The sequence below is a fragment of the Salmo salar genome, chromosome 09 (genome assembly GCF_965601325.2).
Source record: "Salmo salar chromosome 09, fSalSal1, whole genome shotgun sequence".
Taxonomy (NCBI): Eukaryota; Metazoa; Chordata; class Actinopteri; order Salmoniformes; family Salmonidae; genus Salmo; species Salmo salar.
In genome coordinates this window covers 147,916,064-147,934,575 of record NC_138299.1, presented here as the reverse complement: position 1 = coordinate 147,934,575, position 18,512 = coordinate 147,916,064, and the positions used below count along the sequence as shown (strand labels likewise).

At 40.9% G+C, this 18,512-nt stretch overlaps 1 protein-coding gene across 1 annotated transcript in view; it reads right to left on the bottom strand.

The window, feature by feature from the left end:
• Positions 1-4,394: 4,394 nt before the first annotated feature.
• Positions 4,395-18,512, bottom strand: part of LOC106613152 (melatonin receptor type 1B-B) — a 96,583-nt gene continuing 82,465 nt past the window's right edge. Inside the window, exons 2-3 of the mRNA XM_014215140.3 lie at positions 8,597-8,715; positions 4,395-8,055 (exon numbers count right to left, since the gene is read on the bottom strand). Of these exons, the coding sequence (XP_014070615.3) occupies positions 7,300-8,055; positions 8,597-8,715 (875 nt within the window). The 3' untranslated portion in view covers positions 4,395-7,299. The remainder of the gene's footprint in view (positions 8,056-8,596; positions 8,716-18,512) is intronic.

Genomic DNA, 18,512 nt, shown 5'->3' with positions numbered 1-18,512 from the left:
AATCTAATATGACCCCTCTTGTTGCCGTCTCTATTTAGAACAACGAAAAGTAAGCAAAAAGGCCCACAGTCACCAAGCTAGGAAAGAGATCATTATTAAATATGTTTAAGTTATTGACAAGACTGAACAAGATCAATGATAATTCAATAATAAATATTGTGTTGCACCTTTAGCCAATAGCCTAACAACTCTTACAAATAAAGTGCAAAGACTTTTGATTGTCTTTATTAAGACATACTCTTTATCAAATTTCAGCCGAACCGCCCAGGCAGCCCGAGCCGTCTGCACACCTGACCCCCACCAGTCTAGTCAATATCTCAACTCTCTGCCCAGCACAACTTCTTCCCATCTTTTTTGTTCTTGTTTTTATGTCTCAAGGGAAAGGTTTGGAAAACACAAGTTAAATAAAAACACACATACACCTACATATTAACACACCAAAACAGTACACCCTCCATATAATTCATATCATAGGTCTAATAGTACTGGAAAGCTCTTTTTACCTGCACACAATATAGCTGGGTCACCCCTCCCGGCTCCTAGGGGTCCACGGCCCTGCAGTGCCCCAACCCAACACACCCCAGTCAGCTTTAGGATCTTAGTGAAACATTCATTATTGGTTTCAGGTGTGTTAGGGCAGGGCCAGAGTGACAACCAACAGTACAGCAGACCCCAATGGCCAAGACTGAGCAGCCCAGAAGCTAGGGATTGCCTAAATAAATATCTCCCCTGATTTGGGCATGTTTTCAATACAGACTCCTTTTGTCGTACAGTATTCCATATAAGGCATCCAGACTTTATGAAAGTTGCACAGTATACCCTTAATCTGGTAATAAATCAAATCTAGTGTTATATAACATTCATTCCGTCCATTCTGGGAGGATAACCAATCTTCGAATTAATGGCAATGCATTTCTTAGCCGCTATAAATGTTCTTCGGACAACAATCTCCAGTATCAACATTTCCAAACAGGGAGAAGGGAGAATCTGTAGAAATGCTGAGCTGAAATAACATACTCTTTGCCAGAATTCAGCCAGCCTTCACAATACCATAACATATGCAAATATGTCCCTTTTTGTGCTTTACACCTTGAGCAGAATAATTATATTTCTGAGTGCGTGATATTCAGTTTCATTGGCATATAGAACGTTCTATGGATGGTCTTAAACTGCAGTCATTATGTCTCAGATTAAAAGAACATGACTGGGTATTCAACATATCTGTATGCATTCATCATCATCAGTAGTGTCTCTTAGGTCTTCTTCACATTTTTGTTTTACATGTTTTGTGTAATCGGGAAAAGCCTCTATCAACCCGTGATACAGTTTGGAAATCAACTTTAGAGGTTTGTCAGACTGCCTTAAAATAGTTTCAATATTTGAAGCTTCTTGCTTTACCAGTCATTGCTGCACAGAGATAATAAAGTTCTGTATCTGCAAAAGTGAACCTCTGCGCCATCGCTGACTGGCCTTCCCTGGGTGTCTGGCCCTGATGAGACCCATGACACCATCTGATCCTGCTTAGATGAGGCATGACAAAGAATTACCTTGGTGTACATTTATACGTATTAACCAAGAATAGAATCAATGGTTCAATAATTGAAATGACTGGGATCTCCCAGACTGTAACCTACCCATCACCTCAAGATGGACCTTTGTATCATTCACTGATTGTTATAATATACTGCAAAATTCACCTGAGCTCCGTAGACTGGTCTGCCATCTGATGCTACTAACCTACATTATTCATCTCATATGTATATACTGTACGCCATACCATCTACTGCATCTTGCCATCTTGATGTAATTAGATGTATCACTAGTCACTTTAAACAATGCCACTTTATATAATGTTTTCATAACCTACATTACTCATCTCATATGTATATACTGTACTCTATACCATCTACTGCATCTTGCCATCCTGATGTAATGTATCACTAGCCTCCTTAAACAATGCTGCTTTATATGTTTTCATACCCTACAATACTCATCTCATATGTATATACTGTACTCTATACCATCTACTGCATCCTGCCTATGCCATTCGGCCATCACTCATTTATATATTTTTATGTACATATTCGTATTCATTCCTTTACACTTGTGTGTACAAAGGGGTTGTTGTGGAATTGGTAGATTACTTGTTAGATATTACTGCATGGTCGGAACTAGAAGCACAAGCATTTCGCTACACTTGCATTAACACCTGCTAACCATGTGTATGTGACAAATAAATTTGATTTGATTTGACATGATAAGCATAGCGGTGTCTACTGACAGTGCACCATGACAGTGAAGCCTGTAGAGCTGTTTATACCGTGTCAGTGTGAAAAGTAGGGAATTAACTAGGGAAACTGACAGATCAATAACGTTACATTGTTATACTGACTAATAAAAACTCACATTGTGCTGAAAAACATCAGAATATCGGTCTTCAGTAGGGCTGACCCATTTAGTCAACTGGTCGATTGTTTGGTTGATAGGCTGTTGGTCGACTGAGATTTCTTAAATCGAGCAGTCACAATAAAAAAATAAATCATGGTGCACAAGACAACGTTCTGATTCGCGCCTGTCTCAGTGGACTAATCCATTGCGGAGGCCACAGGCACAGTCCATCACTCTAAGACATGTGATACTGAAATTGTATATGGTTATATTATGTAAAAATAATGGCGCAACACTAATAAATGTAATATTATCTCATAATGCGTTGGATACGGTCGCAGTCCGCGGGTCTGAAACATAATCTCCATTGCGCCTTAGAATTGACGCCTTTCCCTATGTTGCTATGTGCATATTAGCAAAGTTAACATGCATATTGAGAATGAGAACAATGCGGCGGAGGCAGCAGCAGCAGAGATGAGGAAACAGCCCTTGCCTTAGACTAATTGTCTAAGGAAATTGAGGAGGGGAAACCAACTTAATTCGGTCTATAATCAAAAGCCTAACTGTTAAATGTGCCTGGCTTTAAATATCATCCATTTATAGCTACAGAAATAACACAGATCTAGCTTCTATTGCCTGTTTGAGTGTCTGTTTATTGGCCTACTAATTCCGTGAGCACCAAGCCTCATGCAACGGTAAAATCTTGGATAAAGCAATTTCACAGATTCAGATTTTTTCAATCTTTGCTATACTGTAATAAAGGCTTTAGATTTTTTGTTCGTTAGAACAGACTGCTATTACTTATAATTTATTTAGTGTTGTTTACACCGTTCCAGAGGCAGAACATTTTTATTGTAATCTAACTGCACCTGTTTGTCACACATAATATGCAGCACAGCTCTCGCTCCTATACCATCCTTTTTCTTGATCTCCTTCTTATTGTTATTATTACAATTATTATTATCATCCTCATTACCATAATAAGTAATGTTGTTATCATTAGTAGGCTTTGTATAGTATCCTTGTATAACCACCATCGAGCTGTATGCCTAAGAGCCCAACCTGTTTAGTCTTAATTCTGTAACTGGCTTAGGCCTATATTTCAATATATAGGCTACTGTATCAATCAATCGTTCATTCCTTCATGCCATCACACAGTATATGAGACATTCATGCTTTGAAATGCAATCAAGCATTTTAGTTTTTAAATTAAATAAATTAAATAACAAAGGAAGCTTTCAATAATTAGACTGATACAGTAGCCAATAAATAAACCGCAATTCACGAATGAATGCAAATGGTTTTAGACTGCTGTAATAAAGGCTATATATACATTTTCTTTTCTTTGTTAGAACAGACTCTGGTACACTTATTTACTGTTTACACTGTTCCAAATGATCAGGAAAAAAGTATTATATAAGAATCTAACAGCAACAGTTTGGCACACATCATCCTACACCCACTTTTACTTTTATCTCCAGTAGTTTCCACAACTAAGTCAAATGTCTTAAACAGGTCAGATTTCTCCTTTCCTTCCTGAGCAACTAGTAAACATTCGCCCGTTTCCAGTTTCTTTTTCACATCCTCCACATCTATTTTGCTGTCACGTGTTACTATGTTCGGCGTTTGTTATAACCAATTTATAACCCTATTGGTCAGATGCATGCAATGCTTACATGTTTCACATAAATAGAACAAGGGTTGAGGGAATAGCAAATGTTTTTCATAAACAAATTAGGGACTTTGGTAACAGATCTTTCCAGTCAGAAAAAAGTTAAAAACTAAATGGATGAAATTATGTTTCAGCTTCAGCATGGACATTGCAATAAACACTTGCTGTGCTTTGGTGCCTTTTCGCTGCAGTAGGAAGAAGAGCAAGACAACGTGCACCAGTCACACAGACACTCGCTATCATTTTTTTAAACAGTGTGACCATCAGCCTCTTTCTTGAGTCAGATGTGTCTTAATTATTTAATCAAACAGTCTGCTTAAAGAATCAGACAAGCTCAGTGCATACGTAATTGGTTTTATTCAAACATAGGGTGTGTGTCTATATATGTAAAAATAAATTTGAACATTTTGACCAATCGATTGGCGAAAGAACAGGATGACTCTCGACCAAGATTTTTTGGGGTCATGGACAGCCCTAGTCTTCAGTCGTTTGGCTGCTGGTTTCATCGTTTCATTCAGGTATGGTGTGATTGAGGCAAAAATAATAGCTGAAGTTAGTGAGCTAGCTAGCAAGCTAATGTTAGCCAACTTTTGGCTAGCTCTAGCTAATGGTACAATGGTACATTATCAAATTGACTTTTGTTGAAACGGGACAAAACAAAGGCTACAAAACATTTCCATACACACAACAGCTGTTAGAAACTGCTACCTTACAGATAGCTAACTAGAGCTGAACTGGCTGTGCTAGTTACCAGTGGTTCATTCAATTCAGTCGAGATAGGATGAAACATTAGCTAAAGTAACATGTCAGTTACACTACTAGCTCAGCACTGGGAGTAAATACTTGTTTTCTGTCAAACAGCAGTTACCTTGCCAGCTAGATCAGTCAACTAAAGAGTAGCCAGTTCCTGCTCTGTTTGCTTTTACAACTCTGAGAAAAACCCAACACAGACAGCAGCTGCCTCTGTTCACACAGCCTGTCCGCACACTCTGTGTTGTCTGTGCGGTCCTAAATCCAGCCGGGTGAAAACCAGAAAACAGCTTAACCGACCACTCTGAGGAGTCCGCATGTTCCTAAAGCAAACCTGTGCTGCATTTATTATCACAGTGGAATGATAAAACTGGGGGGGACAAAAATGCAATTTCAGAATTTAGGAGGTCATGTCCCCCCGTCCCCAGTGAAAGTTGCGCCCCTTATATTAAGTTGGTTTTCTGTAGTGTTTTAAGGTAATGACATGAAGTGTAAAATGCATAGAATGTCTTCATGCATTACTAAGAGTACAGTTTAAACCTGTAAACAGCATAAGTACAATGTCATCCGAGTTAAAACAGCTTTGTTGTGCTTATAATGTACCAGCAAGGGTTTTTCAGGACACTCTGCCGTGGGGCATCATAGCACCCCATTCCTGTGTCAACAGAAATGACAAAATCTGCTGATGTATCTAATGTAGTTGACTACTCAGTCTTATATCCTTGTGTAACTCTAAGCCTAATGCTATATGCTGACTGTAACCCTAATGAGTTAACCCATACTAACTGGGTTAAATCGTAAAGGGGTTGTTTTTGGCAAATCTCCTGTTTGAGATCATGAGCATAAAATCAGGCACCTTTTGACAATCCAATTGCCTAGTTAGTAGTAGGCCATTGTGAGCTCGTAACGTTGGCATGATCCACCACTTATTTGTTATTTACAACCAAAAGGATTTTTACAAATTGTGATCTACGCTAATGTACGCTGGTCATAATGATTGTCATAATGATAACAATATATAGATATAGAAAATAAATAAAAAAGTGTGATAAATAACTTTCTTACAGAGGAAACTGTGAAGATAACACGTGTCTTTAAATATACTGTCCTATATAAAAATGCAATGGATGTAATGGTGTAAAAAAAATGTAATAATAATAATTTTGATGCTTCCACTTTAAAATGCATATTGTTACAGCAGCAGAGAACAGGCAGACAGCCTGAGGTGTACATAAGAGTATGATACATAATAAGTTAGAACATACATTATATATACAAAAGTATGTGGACACCCCTTCAAATGAGTGGATTCGGCTATTTCAGCCACACTCGTTGCTGACAGGAGTATAAAATCGAGCACACAGCAATGCAACCTCCATAGACAAACATTGGCAGTAGAAGGGCTTTACTGAAGACCTAATTGACTTTAAACGTGGCACCGTCATAGGATGCCAAACTTTCCAACAAGTCAAATTTTGGCCCTGCTTGAGCTTTCCCGGTCAACTGGTAGTGCGTTTTAGTGAAAACATCTAGGAGCAACAACGGCTCAGCCGCAAAGTGATAGGCAAGCTCACAGAACGGGACTACCGAGTGCTGAAGCGCGTAGTGTGGAAAAATCGTCTGTCCTCGGTTGCAACACTCACTACCCAGTTCCAAATTGCCTCTGGAAGCAACGTCAGCACAAGAACTGTTCGTCCATGGCCAAGCAGCCATGGACAAAGCATAAAATTACCAATCCGTAATGCCAAGCACTGGCTGGAGTGGTGTAAAGCTCGCCGACATTGGACTCTGGAGCAGTGGAAACGCGTTCTCTGGAGTGATGAATTACTCTTCACCATCTGGCAGTCCAATGGAGGAATCTGGGTTTGGTGGATGTCAGGACAACACTACCTGCTCCAATGCATAGTGCCAACTGTAAACTACGGTGGAGGAACAATAATGATCTGGGACTGTTTTTCACCTCAACCCCATCGAACATTTTTGGGATGAATTGGAACGCCGACTGTGAACCAGGCCTAATCGCCCAACATCAGTGCCCAACCTCACTAATGCTCTTGTTGCTGAATGGAAGCAAGTCCCCGCAGCAATGTTCCAACATCTAGTGGAAAGCTTTCCCATCAGAGTGGAGGCTGTTATAGCAGCAAAGGTGAGACCAACTCTATATTAATGCCCATGATTTTGGAATGAGATGTTTGATGAGCAGGTGTCCACATACTTTTGGTAGTGTATACTGTATGCTTCATGAATGGCACTCTTTGAATTGTGAATAACAGAGTCAGTTATCATCAGTCCACACCTCCTCTCTCTTTTTCTCTTTTCTTGTGTATGTCTCTCTCTCTCTTTTTAATCCGCACCATTCCGAGAGTTCATTGAGGCTTTGGTAACAGCACAACTGTGCAGTCAGTGAGATATAATAGAGAAATGGCACTCCACGACTGAAGAAATAAACAAAACCCATGGGAAAGGAGTGGAGAACCTTGGCGTCAACGTCACAAAGCCTCTCCTTTGATGTGATCGTTGTTGTTGAGTCCCAGTCTGGGCGAGTGCTTGCTCCTCATACCCTCAGTACCCCCCTGTGACGCCTCCTGGAAGAACAGACCAGGCATCCACATGGCCATGATAATCCGTTTGTATTCCTTACGGAAGTTCTGGTTGAGCAGGCCGTAGATGATGGCGTTAAGGCAACTGTTGAAGTACGCCATGAAGTAGCTGACCACGAACAGCCACTCGGGGATCCGTGGCGCCACCGTCTCCGGGTCGATGGCCACGGCCAGCCCAATGAAGTTAAGCGGTGCCCAGCAGATGGCGAAGAGCACGAACACCACAAACATGGTGATGAAGTTGCGCATGTCGCTGGGTTTGAGTCGGGACTTCACCTCTGTCTTCACCTTCCTCCTCACCTGGATGACCAGGATCCAGATCCTCAGGTAGCAGAAGGTAACCACGGCGATGGGCACGAAGAAATGAATCACCACCACAGTGATGGTGTACGATGTACTGACGGCCTGAGCAAAGGTACACGAATACACCCTGGGGTCGTACTGGAGTGACCCTACGAAGAAGTTTGGTATGATGGCCAGGATGGTGAGGAGCCAGATGAGCCCCACCAGTAGGAGGGTGTTGCGGTAGCTGTAGAGCTTATCATAAGCAAAGCTGTGACAGATGTAGCAGTAGCGGTTGATGGCGATGCCGGTGATGTTGAAGATGGAGCCGATGACGCTCAGGCCCATCAGGAAACCACTGACCTAGAGAGAGAGGGGGGGGGCAGAAGCCCTGTTTATACCTGGTTCTGACACACATTTTTAGTGTAGACTATTAAAAGACGGATTGTGATCTGATTATGATAAGATCTTATAAGTGTAAACACATAAGATCAGGTCAAGATCAGAATGAAGGATGCATGTTAAAGGCAGGTATAAACAGGGCTAGAGAGATAAGAGGCGAGAATAGAAACATTGAAAAAGAAAAAAGGAAAGACAGAATAAAATAAAGCAGACAGAAGCCTTGTCCTGATCTTGTCCAAATAAGATTGTCGTCCTCATACACACACAAACATACATATAACTCACACATTATATATGCAATATGTGCCTGACTACCTAAAGAGGTGGTCAGGAAGAACAGATCACAGTCAGATCATAATCTGAGTTTTAATCATATACACCTGTCTAAAAATGTGGGCACAATCAGAATGTGGACAATATCAGGACAAAGGAAACATGTTAGAACCAGGTATAAACAGGGCTAGAGAGACAGACAGCACACAGACAGACAGGTCTTAGTCACTTTGCACTGTGTCTCTCCCAGCGACCAGCCATCATGGAAGATGGCGTAGAGCACCAGGGGGTAGGGGTAGAAGGCCACCACCAGGTCAGCAAAGGCCAGGCTCACCAGAAACACGTTCCCTACAGAGGAGAGAGACAACAACACATTAGATTATTGGTCCTTTATCAAGGGAAAGGGTTCGGGTTAGAGCTAAGGGTTAAGATTGAGGCTATGGCTCAAATCAAATCAAAACTTTATTTGTCACATGCGCCGAATACAACAAGTGTAGACCTTACCATGAAATGCTTACTTACAAGCCCTTAACCAACAGTGCAGTTCAAGAAGAGATTAAGAGAATATTTACCAAATAAGCTAAAGTAAAACATAATAAAAAGGAACACAAAATGGGATAAGGGGCAGTATTTTCACAGCTGGATAAAAAACGTACCCGATTTAATCTGGTTACTACTCCTGCCCAGAAACTAGAATATGCATATAATTAGTAGATTTGGATAGAAAACACTCTAAAGTTTCTAAAACTGTTTGAATGGTGTCTGTGAGTATAACAGAACTCATATGGCAGGCCAAAACCTGAGAAGATTCCATACAGGAAGTGCCCTGCCTGACAATTTGTTGTCCTTCTGTAGCATCTCTACCAAAAATACAGCATCTGTGCTGTAACGTGACATTTTCTAAGGCTTCCATTGGCTCTCAGAAGGCGCCAGAATGTGGAATGATTACTCTGCAGTCTCTGGGCGAAAAACAGCAGGGGTTTTGGAGAGTGGTACTTCTGAGAACAATGACGCTGGTGCGCGCGTGCATGTGATGACTCCATTTTCTTCTTTCAGTGTTTGAACGGATACAACGTCTCCCGGTTGGAATATTATCGCTATTTTACAAGAAAAAAAATCACATAAAAATTGATATATTCTTATATATTTATTCTAGTTTCTGGGCAGGAGTAATAACCAGATTAAATTGGGTACGTTTTTTATCCGGCCGTGAAAATACTGCCCCCTATCCCAAACAGGTTAAAACAAGTCCATATGTAAACTGAGAACAAATGCAATTTTAAATACTAACCCTAACCTTTACCTTCACACTAACACTAGCTTCATGTGAACACCCTGGTTCATCCCTAACCCCAAACCTATCCCTAGCCTTTAAGTTTGAGGCTAGGGTTAGAGCTAAGGGTTAGGATGAGTCTACGGTTAGGTTGGAGGCTAGGGTTAGAGCTAAGGGTTAGGATTGAGTCTACGGTTAGGTTGGAGGCTAGGGTTAGGCTTGGGTCGAGGCTAGGGAGAGGTTTGGGGTTAGGGTGCAACCAGGTGTACACATGAATCTAGGGTTAGTGTTAGGGTTGTGGTTGAGGCAAGGGTTAGGGTTGAACCGGGGTGTTCACATGAAGCTAGGGTTAGTGTGAAGGTAAAGGTTATGGTTAGTGTTTAAAATTGCATTTGTTCTAAGTTTACATATGGAATTGTTTTAAAATGGGTTGTACTATGAATCATTTAGCTATTTGATTTTTAATTTTAGGACACCTTTAGGTATAAAAAAATAATACTAAAATATTGATTTTGGGCTTCACTACTATAGCCCAGAGAAACACATTGAATAACACATTCATAATTGACAGTAAAATAATACATCATAAGAAACAAGATGTTTAGGTGGCTGTACTATATGTAGGTGATACAGGAAATCAGAAAAAAATAAATAATAATTATATATATATATATTACACGTATTTATCCTCTTTTTCTGGGTAGGCACAAAACAACCATCATACTTCCATTTTTTTTTTTTAACCAGTACCAATTACCTTCAGACGAGTCCGGTGACAGTTGTGGGGGTTGTAGAGCAAAACGGAGAACAGAACACTATTGTGTTCTTGAGAATCTCCCCTTTCTACTGTGGGGTCCCATTAGTTTGTAGCCCAAATGGTTTTGACACTACAAACAGAAGTTGGCACGTCGACGGTACCGACTTCAGACTAGTCCCCTGACACTTGTGGGGTTCGTAGAGCAAAACGGAGACCACCATCGTGTTCATGAGTCTCATAGAGTGGTAGTATTTGTTTGTAGGCCAAACCATTGGGATGCTACGGACGTTTCGAGGTGTCTCATGGTCTGACCAAAAAAAAAACGCTCTAGCTCTGCCACCTTTCACCCCAGATGCGGAAGTGCAGCATCGGTGGATGCGGTGGATTGAGATGCATCCAGAATATGCATATATCTCTATCTTATATCTCTAGCTTAAATTTTATTATGTTACTTAGTTTGACGCACCAATTGTCAATCGACTCTTGGGGGTTAAGGGACTTAGAGAGAATAGAAAGACGATGTATCTTTAGGAGAAGACTTAAGAGAATATATTTACTAGAATGATGGGAGCAGGATTTCCCAGACTAATCTGCTGTGTCGTTAGCATGCAGGATGCTAAACCCTGCAGTCTCAGAGCTGCCTCACCTGATCACTCGTCACCCAGCTAATTGGATGAGAAAAGGTGCACAGCTCCTAATTGGCTTGTAAAAACAATCATTGTGTCAAATCACCCCCGCTTTGCCAAGACAAAATAAAGTATGTGTCTGTACTGTGCAGTGGCCACGGGGCAGAAGATTGTTAGCGTTAGCATATTAGCATGCCCCATGTACTTTAAATTCCCCTTGATTTGCTCCTCATTTTGAATGGCAGTTCATTTCCACCTCAGCCTGCGTACTAATATTCCTATTCGTCAAGTCTAAATTGTTCCAATGCTAGGCCTTAACTCAGACCAGCCATTTTCCCTCTATAATGTACTGTACTGTACTGTACTGTACTCTACTCTTCAGTACCTTGCAGTACTGAACTCTACTCTACTGTACTGTATTGAACTCTACTGTGCCCTGCTGTACTGTACTGTACTGTACTGTAGTGTACTGTACTCTACTGTACTCTACTGTACTGAACTCTACTGTGCTGTACTCTACTCGACTGGGCTGTACTCTACTCTACTCTAATGTACTGAACTCTACTGTTCTGTGCTGTGCTGTACTCTACTGTACTCAACTCAATTGTGCTGTACTGTACTGTGTACTGTACTGAACTCTACTGTGCTGTACTCTATTGTACTCTGATGTACTCTACTGAGCTCTACTGTGCTGTACTTTGATTTCCAAACTTATGAAACATAGACATTTATGATTGGTTCAGATTTGGTCTTGTTTGGGGGCAGAGCTAATTAAAATAATAGCCAGTGTGTAGAATAATACCCCAAATATGCAGGAGAGGATATTGCATATTTATACCTTTGTGTACCGATATAGGATACATCACCATGAAGAGAATTACATGAATATCCATAATTATTTCTGTGTGGTACAGATTAGGGACCCATGATGAAATTCCGTTACCGCAATTCCGTTACCGGGTGTAATTCCTCTTCACTTACTGTAGTTCAATAACCAAAACAGATGTTTTCAAAGTCAATGTGTCATGTCATACACAGCTGACACCCCATTCTTTCTGCAGACGTCTTGAATCTTAATTCAGAGCAGATATTTTACAGAGTTTTTGGAAAATGTGGTCACATAAAAAAACGTTCACCTGAATTCCGTTACTGCACAATTCTTCCAGTGAATGTGTTTTTGCAACAATTTCAGTGTAAATCGTTAAAGGTAGTCCTTGTGCATGGAGCTGTACGGTTTGTTAAACTTTCAAATCAATGTTTTTTGTTTGGCATAAATTTTAAGTGAAAGATTTTAAGTGAGTCTCAGCGCAATTCTGTTACCGTGGAATTGCCTATTACTGTCTCCTCCAGTTAATATTACAAGTATTAAATTGAATGATATCTTCCATATGCCACATAAAATTGATTGCCACTCCGGTCAAATGGCGACGGAAGGAAGGAAGAGAGAACTATGCTTCATGCAAAAATAATTTTAAAACATTTCCTGCCACTTCAAAGACATTTCTCTCCTTTAGGCTATTCCACTCCTCTGCTTCCATCTCTGCTCTGTTCACTATTCCCCTATGCTTGTCCTTTTCCCCATCTCTATCACTCTCTGTCATTTCTACCTCCTCATCTCAATTGCTCTACTTTCTTCACCTTTCAACGTTGGCTCATTCATCCCCCCTCCTCTCCCCTGTAACTATTCCGAGGTTGTTGCTGTAAATGAGGATGTGTTCTCAGTCAACTTACCTGGTAAAATAAGGGTAAAATAAAAATAAATACAGTTGCGAAACTATAATAGGTGTACATACCTCAGAGGCAATCTGCAGTTCAAACAATAACAAAGCTGTACCCCAAGTGTTTTCGTAAAAAGCTGAGGGATGAGGCCAGAAAAATGTCACCACTCTGGAAATCATAGACAGAGCTATGGAGGTAGGCATAAATTGGCACAGGGTGGGTAAAACACATAAGGCCAATAACATGACCTCATATTGGGCCCCAAAAGGCCAAAAAAGGGCAGCCATTCCAAAGGGTGGGGTTATTTCAGGCAAAGTGAGGGCTGCCCTTGGGGAAACCTGCCTTGGGCACAATGTGAAGCCGATGAGCATTGGCGCATCGGCCCAATGTGGTCAGACTACATGGGGACATTATTTTAGCCCTGGGCCCAAAACATGCCAAATAAGGACACTGAGGTCCGGACCTCGGTTATAAAAAATAATAATGTTTTATAATAATAAAAATATATAGTACTCATTCAAGGGTTTTTCTTTATTTTTGATGACAGCTTTGCACATTTTTGGCATTCCCTCAACCAGCTTCATGAGGTAATCACCTGGAATGCATTTCAATTAACAGGTGTGCCTTGTCAATTTATTTCCTTCTTAATGTGTTTGAGCCAATCAGTTGTGTTGTGACAAGGTAGGAGTGGTATACAGAAGATAGCACTATTTGGTAAAATACCAAGTAAATATTATAGCAAGAACAGCTCAAATATGCAAAGATAAATGACAGACAATCAAGAACTTTGAACGTTTCTTCAAGTGCAGTCACAAAAACCATCAAGCGCTATGATAAACCTGGCTCTCAGAGGATAGCCACAGGAAAGGAAGACCCAGAGTTACCTCTGCAGCAGAAGATAAGTTCATTAGAGATTAGAGGTACCAGCTTCAGAAATTGCAGCTCAAATAAATGCTTCACAGAGTTCAAGTAACAGACACATTTCAACATCAACTGTTGGCCTTTATGGTCGAATTGCTGCAAAGAAACCACTACTTAAGGACACCAATAATAATAAGAGACTTGCTTGGGCCAAGAAACACGAGCAATGGACATTAGACTTGTGGAATTCTGTCTTTTGATCTGATGAGTCAAAATTTGAGATTTTTGGTTCCAACTGCCGTGTCTTTGTGAGACACAGAGTAGGTGAACGGATGATCTCCACATGTGTGGTTCCCACCGTGAAGCATGGATGAGGAAGTGTGATGGTGGGGGGTGCTTTGCTGGTGACACTGTCTGTGATTTATTTAGAATTCAAGGCACACTTAACTAGCATGGCTACCACAGCATTCTGCATCGATACGCCATCCCATCTGGTTTGCGCTTAGTTGGCCTATCATTTGTTTTTCAACAGGACAATGACCCAACACACCTCCAGGCTGTGTAAGGGCTATTTGACCAAGAAGGACAGCGATGGGAGTGCTGCATCAGATGACATGGCCTCCACAATCACCCCACCTCAACCCAATTGAGATGGTTTGGGATGAGTTGGACCGCAGAGTGAAGGAAAAGCAGCCAACAAGTAAGTACTCAGCATATGTGGGGTCTCCTTCAGGAAAAGCATTCCTCATGAAGCTGGTTGAGAGAATGCCAAAAGTGTGCATAGCTGTCATCAAGGCAAAGGATGGCTACTTTTAAGAATCTAAAATCTCAAATACATTTTGATTTGTTTGACACTTTTTTGGTTACTACATGATTCCATATGTGTTATTTCCTAGTTTTGATGTCTTTGCTATTATTCTAAAAGGTAGAAAATATAAAAAATTAAGAAAAAGCCTTGAATGAGTAGGTGTGTCCAAAATTTTGACATATATATATATATATATATATATATCAGCAAACGTTGTCAGCAAACGTTGTCAGCAAACGTTGGCAAAAATAGCGTAATACAATTGTTGTCAGCAGCACATGTATATATAGTCAAAATTTTGGACAAGCAACTCCAGTGTACATTGATTGGGCCTTGTGTTTTAGGTTATTGTCCTGATGAAAGGTGTATTCATCTCCTAGTGTTAAGGGTGTGTACTGGAGGCGAAGTCAGGAGCAGGAGAGCAGAGTGTAGTGAACAGGCGCACTTTTTATTCCGGTCCAACGTAAGCACAAAAGTACATAAATGTGCCCAAACACAGAACATAGACAAAAGTATGGCGTGTAACAATACCCACATAACATAAGTACAATTTCACACAAAGACATGGAGGGGAACAGAGGACTAAATACATGCAGTGTAATTAGGGAATGAAAACCAGGTATGTATGGAACAAGACAAAACAAATGGAAATATGAAAAATGGAGCGCCGATGACTAGAAAGCCGGTGACGTCGATCGCCGAACGCTGCCCGAACAAGGAGAGGAGCCGACTTCGGTGGAAGTCGTGACACATAGTGTCTGGTGAAAAGCAAACAACCAGGTTTTCCTCTAGAATTTTGCCTGCGCTTAGCTCCAAAAGGTTTTTTTTATCCTGTAAAACACCCCAGTCTTTCACAAGTAAAAGCTTACCCATAACATGATGCTGTCACGCCCTGACCTGAGAGAGACGTTTTGTTTCTCTATTTTGGTTAGGTCAGGGTGTGATTTGGGTGGGCATTCGAGATTTGTAGTTTTGTTCTATTCTATGTTTTCTATTTCTATGTTGTCCGGTTCTAGTTTTGTATTTCTATGTTGGGTTTTGTTTGGGAAGATCTCCAATTAGAGGCAGCTGGTCCTCGTTGTCTCTAATTGGAGATCATACTTAAGTAGGGTTTTCTTTCCACCTGGGGTTGTGGGAAATTATTTCTGAGTTAGTGTATGTTTCTACTCTGCGTCACGGTTTGTTGTTTTTGTTCGTTCAGTTTATTTGTGTATGTATTGCAAAGTTTCACAGTGAAAATAAAATGTGGAACGACACACACGCTGCACTTTGGTTCGCTTCTCCTTACGACAACCGTGACAGATGCAGCCACCACTATGCTTATAAATATGGAGAGTCAGTATGTACTGGATTTTGCCCCAAACATAACACTTTTTATTCAGGACAAAGTGAATTGCTTTGCCACATTTTTTGCAGTATTAATTTAGTGCCTTGTTGAAAACAAGATGCATGATTTGGAATATTTTATTTTTACTCTGTCAGTTAGGTTAGTATTGTAGAGTAACTACAATGTTGTTCCATCCTCAATTTTCTCCAATCAGTCATTAAACTCACTGTTTTAAAGTCACCATTGGCCTCATGGTGAAATCCCTGAGCGATTTCCTTCCCCTCCAGCAACTAACTTAGGAAGGACGCCTGTATCTTTGCAGCGACTGGGTGTATTGCTACACCATCCAAAGTGTTATAACTTCACCATGCTCGAAGAGATATTCAATGTTTTTCGTTTTTTTGTTACCCATCTACCAAAAGGTGCACTTCTTTGTGAGGCATTGGAAAACCTCCCTGGTCTTTGTGGTTGACTCTGTTTGAAATTCACTGCTTGACTGAGGGACACACCAAGATGGAAAGAGAGAGGGTGAGGGAGTGAGAAGAGGGCTGCTGCAGGCCTTCTTTGATGTCCTTCTCCACGCAAGCACAAGCGGGGCCAAGGCATTGCACGATCTGAGAATGCTCCCTCTGGGAGAGATACAAACACACACACACTTTTGCAATGTTGTGTTCCATCAAACAGCAATTATACAATCCAATCCACACAAACACACTCGTCTCAGTTGGCCTAACCCAGAATGCAATGTTAATTCAAAATTTGCATTGGCTGATGAGGGAAATCTGTGCTTTGTTGTTGATTTAACATGATCTAATACACCCTCATCTGCCAATGCAATTTCATCCTACCACCCCCTTTGGCATTCCCCAACCACATTGGCACTGTGTGGTCCCTCTGGCACTTTTCTGCCTCTCACACTCTTTGCTTTATGTCTCTCTCTGTATATCCTGTATTGATCTCAAGTCGCCACAAGCGACCCATCCCAACTGCTCTGCTAGAGTCTCCAGTATCTCTGGCACCTTACTCATCTATACATTTCTAAGGGGAGTGGCATTAGATATACATTTATCGATATATAGGTGCTGATTCTGTCATTCATCACACCTTGTTTTGTGGTTAGGTTAGGTAAGACAAGGCCAGACCAAACCAAACTAGCACCCCACTTGCCCCCGCTACAGTTTCCAATTCTCCTGGGATTGTCACTGGAAAATATGGCCATGGAAGAGCCTGTTCATACACTAACCTTCTTCATCCATCATTATGGTCAGACAAGGCCAAGGACATTCCTAACAGCCAAGCCATGAATTCACCACTTTTCTGTCTCAGCGTCCCCTAGTGTCACGCCCTGACCTTAGATTGCCGTTTATTTTATATTTTTTGGGTTAGGTCAGGGTGTGATGTGGGGTGGGCATTCCATGCCTTTCTATGTTTTCTATTTCTTTGTGTTGAGCCGAGTATGGTTCCTAATCAGAGGCAGCTGTCTATCGTTGTCTCTGATTAGGAATCATACTTAGGCAGCCCTTTTTCCACCTTTAGTTGTGGGATCTTGTTTTTGTGTTGCTCAGTGAAGCCTGCAGAACGTGACGGTCGTGTTTGTTTGTATAGTGTTCTGAGTATAATAATCAATATTTATCATGAGCACTCCAACACGCTGCACCTTGGTCTACTCCTTACGACGATCGTCACACCTAGGCAGGCCTAGTGGTTTTTAATGGGGAAAAGGTGGCCATAGTGGTGTCCATTCCTATACTAATTCCCTCATCCATCTCCCCTTCATTTTGAAGTTGGGCAATGCCAATGCAGTAAAGGACAACCCCAACTGCCACCCTCCAGCAGCCTCCATCCACTGGCATATGGCAGGGTCGTCGGCTGGCCATAACTGTGCCTGATCATTTCTACCCAGCTGGAGCTCTGAGTGTCATCCATTTTCCATCCTGTACCTGTCGTGGGGCCAATGCCATTCTGTCAGTCCTAAAGTCAAGTGGAGAATGGCCATCTCCCCCTGCCCTGCTGCATTTAACAATTGTGTATTAGATGAAAGACAAAACAGAATGATTACGCAAGATTGAGCCATATAGAGGGGAAGTAGATACTGCTGTTGGCTCTTCAAAAATAAAAGTGAAATAAAATAGTATGATCCTTCACTGCTGGCCTTGTTGCATAATTGTGCTGTGAAGTGCTGCTGAATAGATTGGCTTTGTATTTTAACTGACAGCCTTGAGTGTTCTGAGGCTACTGAACTTTACACATCAAACACAATTTTACTTTATTCCTAGTTCAAAATAAATCAAATTTATTTGTCACATACACATGGTTAGCAGGTGTTAATGCAAGTGTAGTGAAATGCTTGTGCTTCTAGTTCTGACCATGCAGTAATATCTAACAAGTAATATAACCTAACAATTTCACAACAACTACTTTATACACACAAGTGTAAAGGAATGAATACGAATATGTACATAAAAATATATAAATGAGTGATGGCGGAACGGCATAGGCAAGATGCAGTAGATGGTATAGAATACAGTATATACATATGAGATGAGTAATGTAGGGTATGAAAACATTATATAAAGTGTCATTGTTTAAAGTGGCTAGTGATACATTTAATCACATCAAGATGGCAAGATGCAGTAGATGGTATAGCGTACAGTATATACATATGAGATGAGTAATGTAGGGTAAGTAAACATTATATATATATATATATATAAAGTGGCTAGTGATTACATCAATTTTTCCATTATTAAAGTGGCTGTTGTTGAGTCAGTATG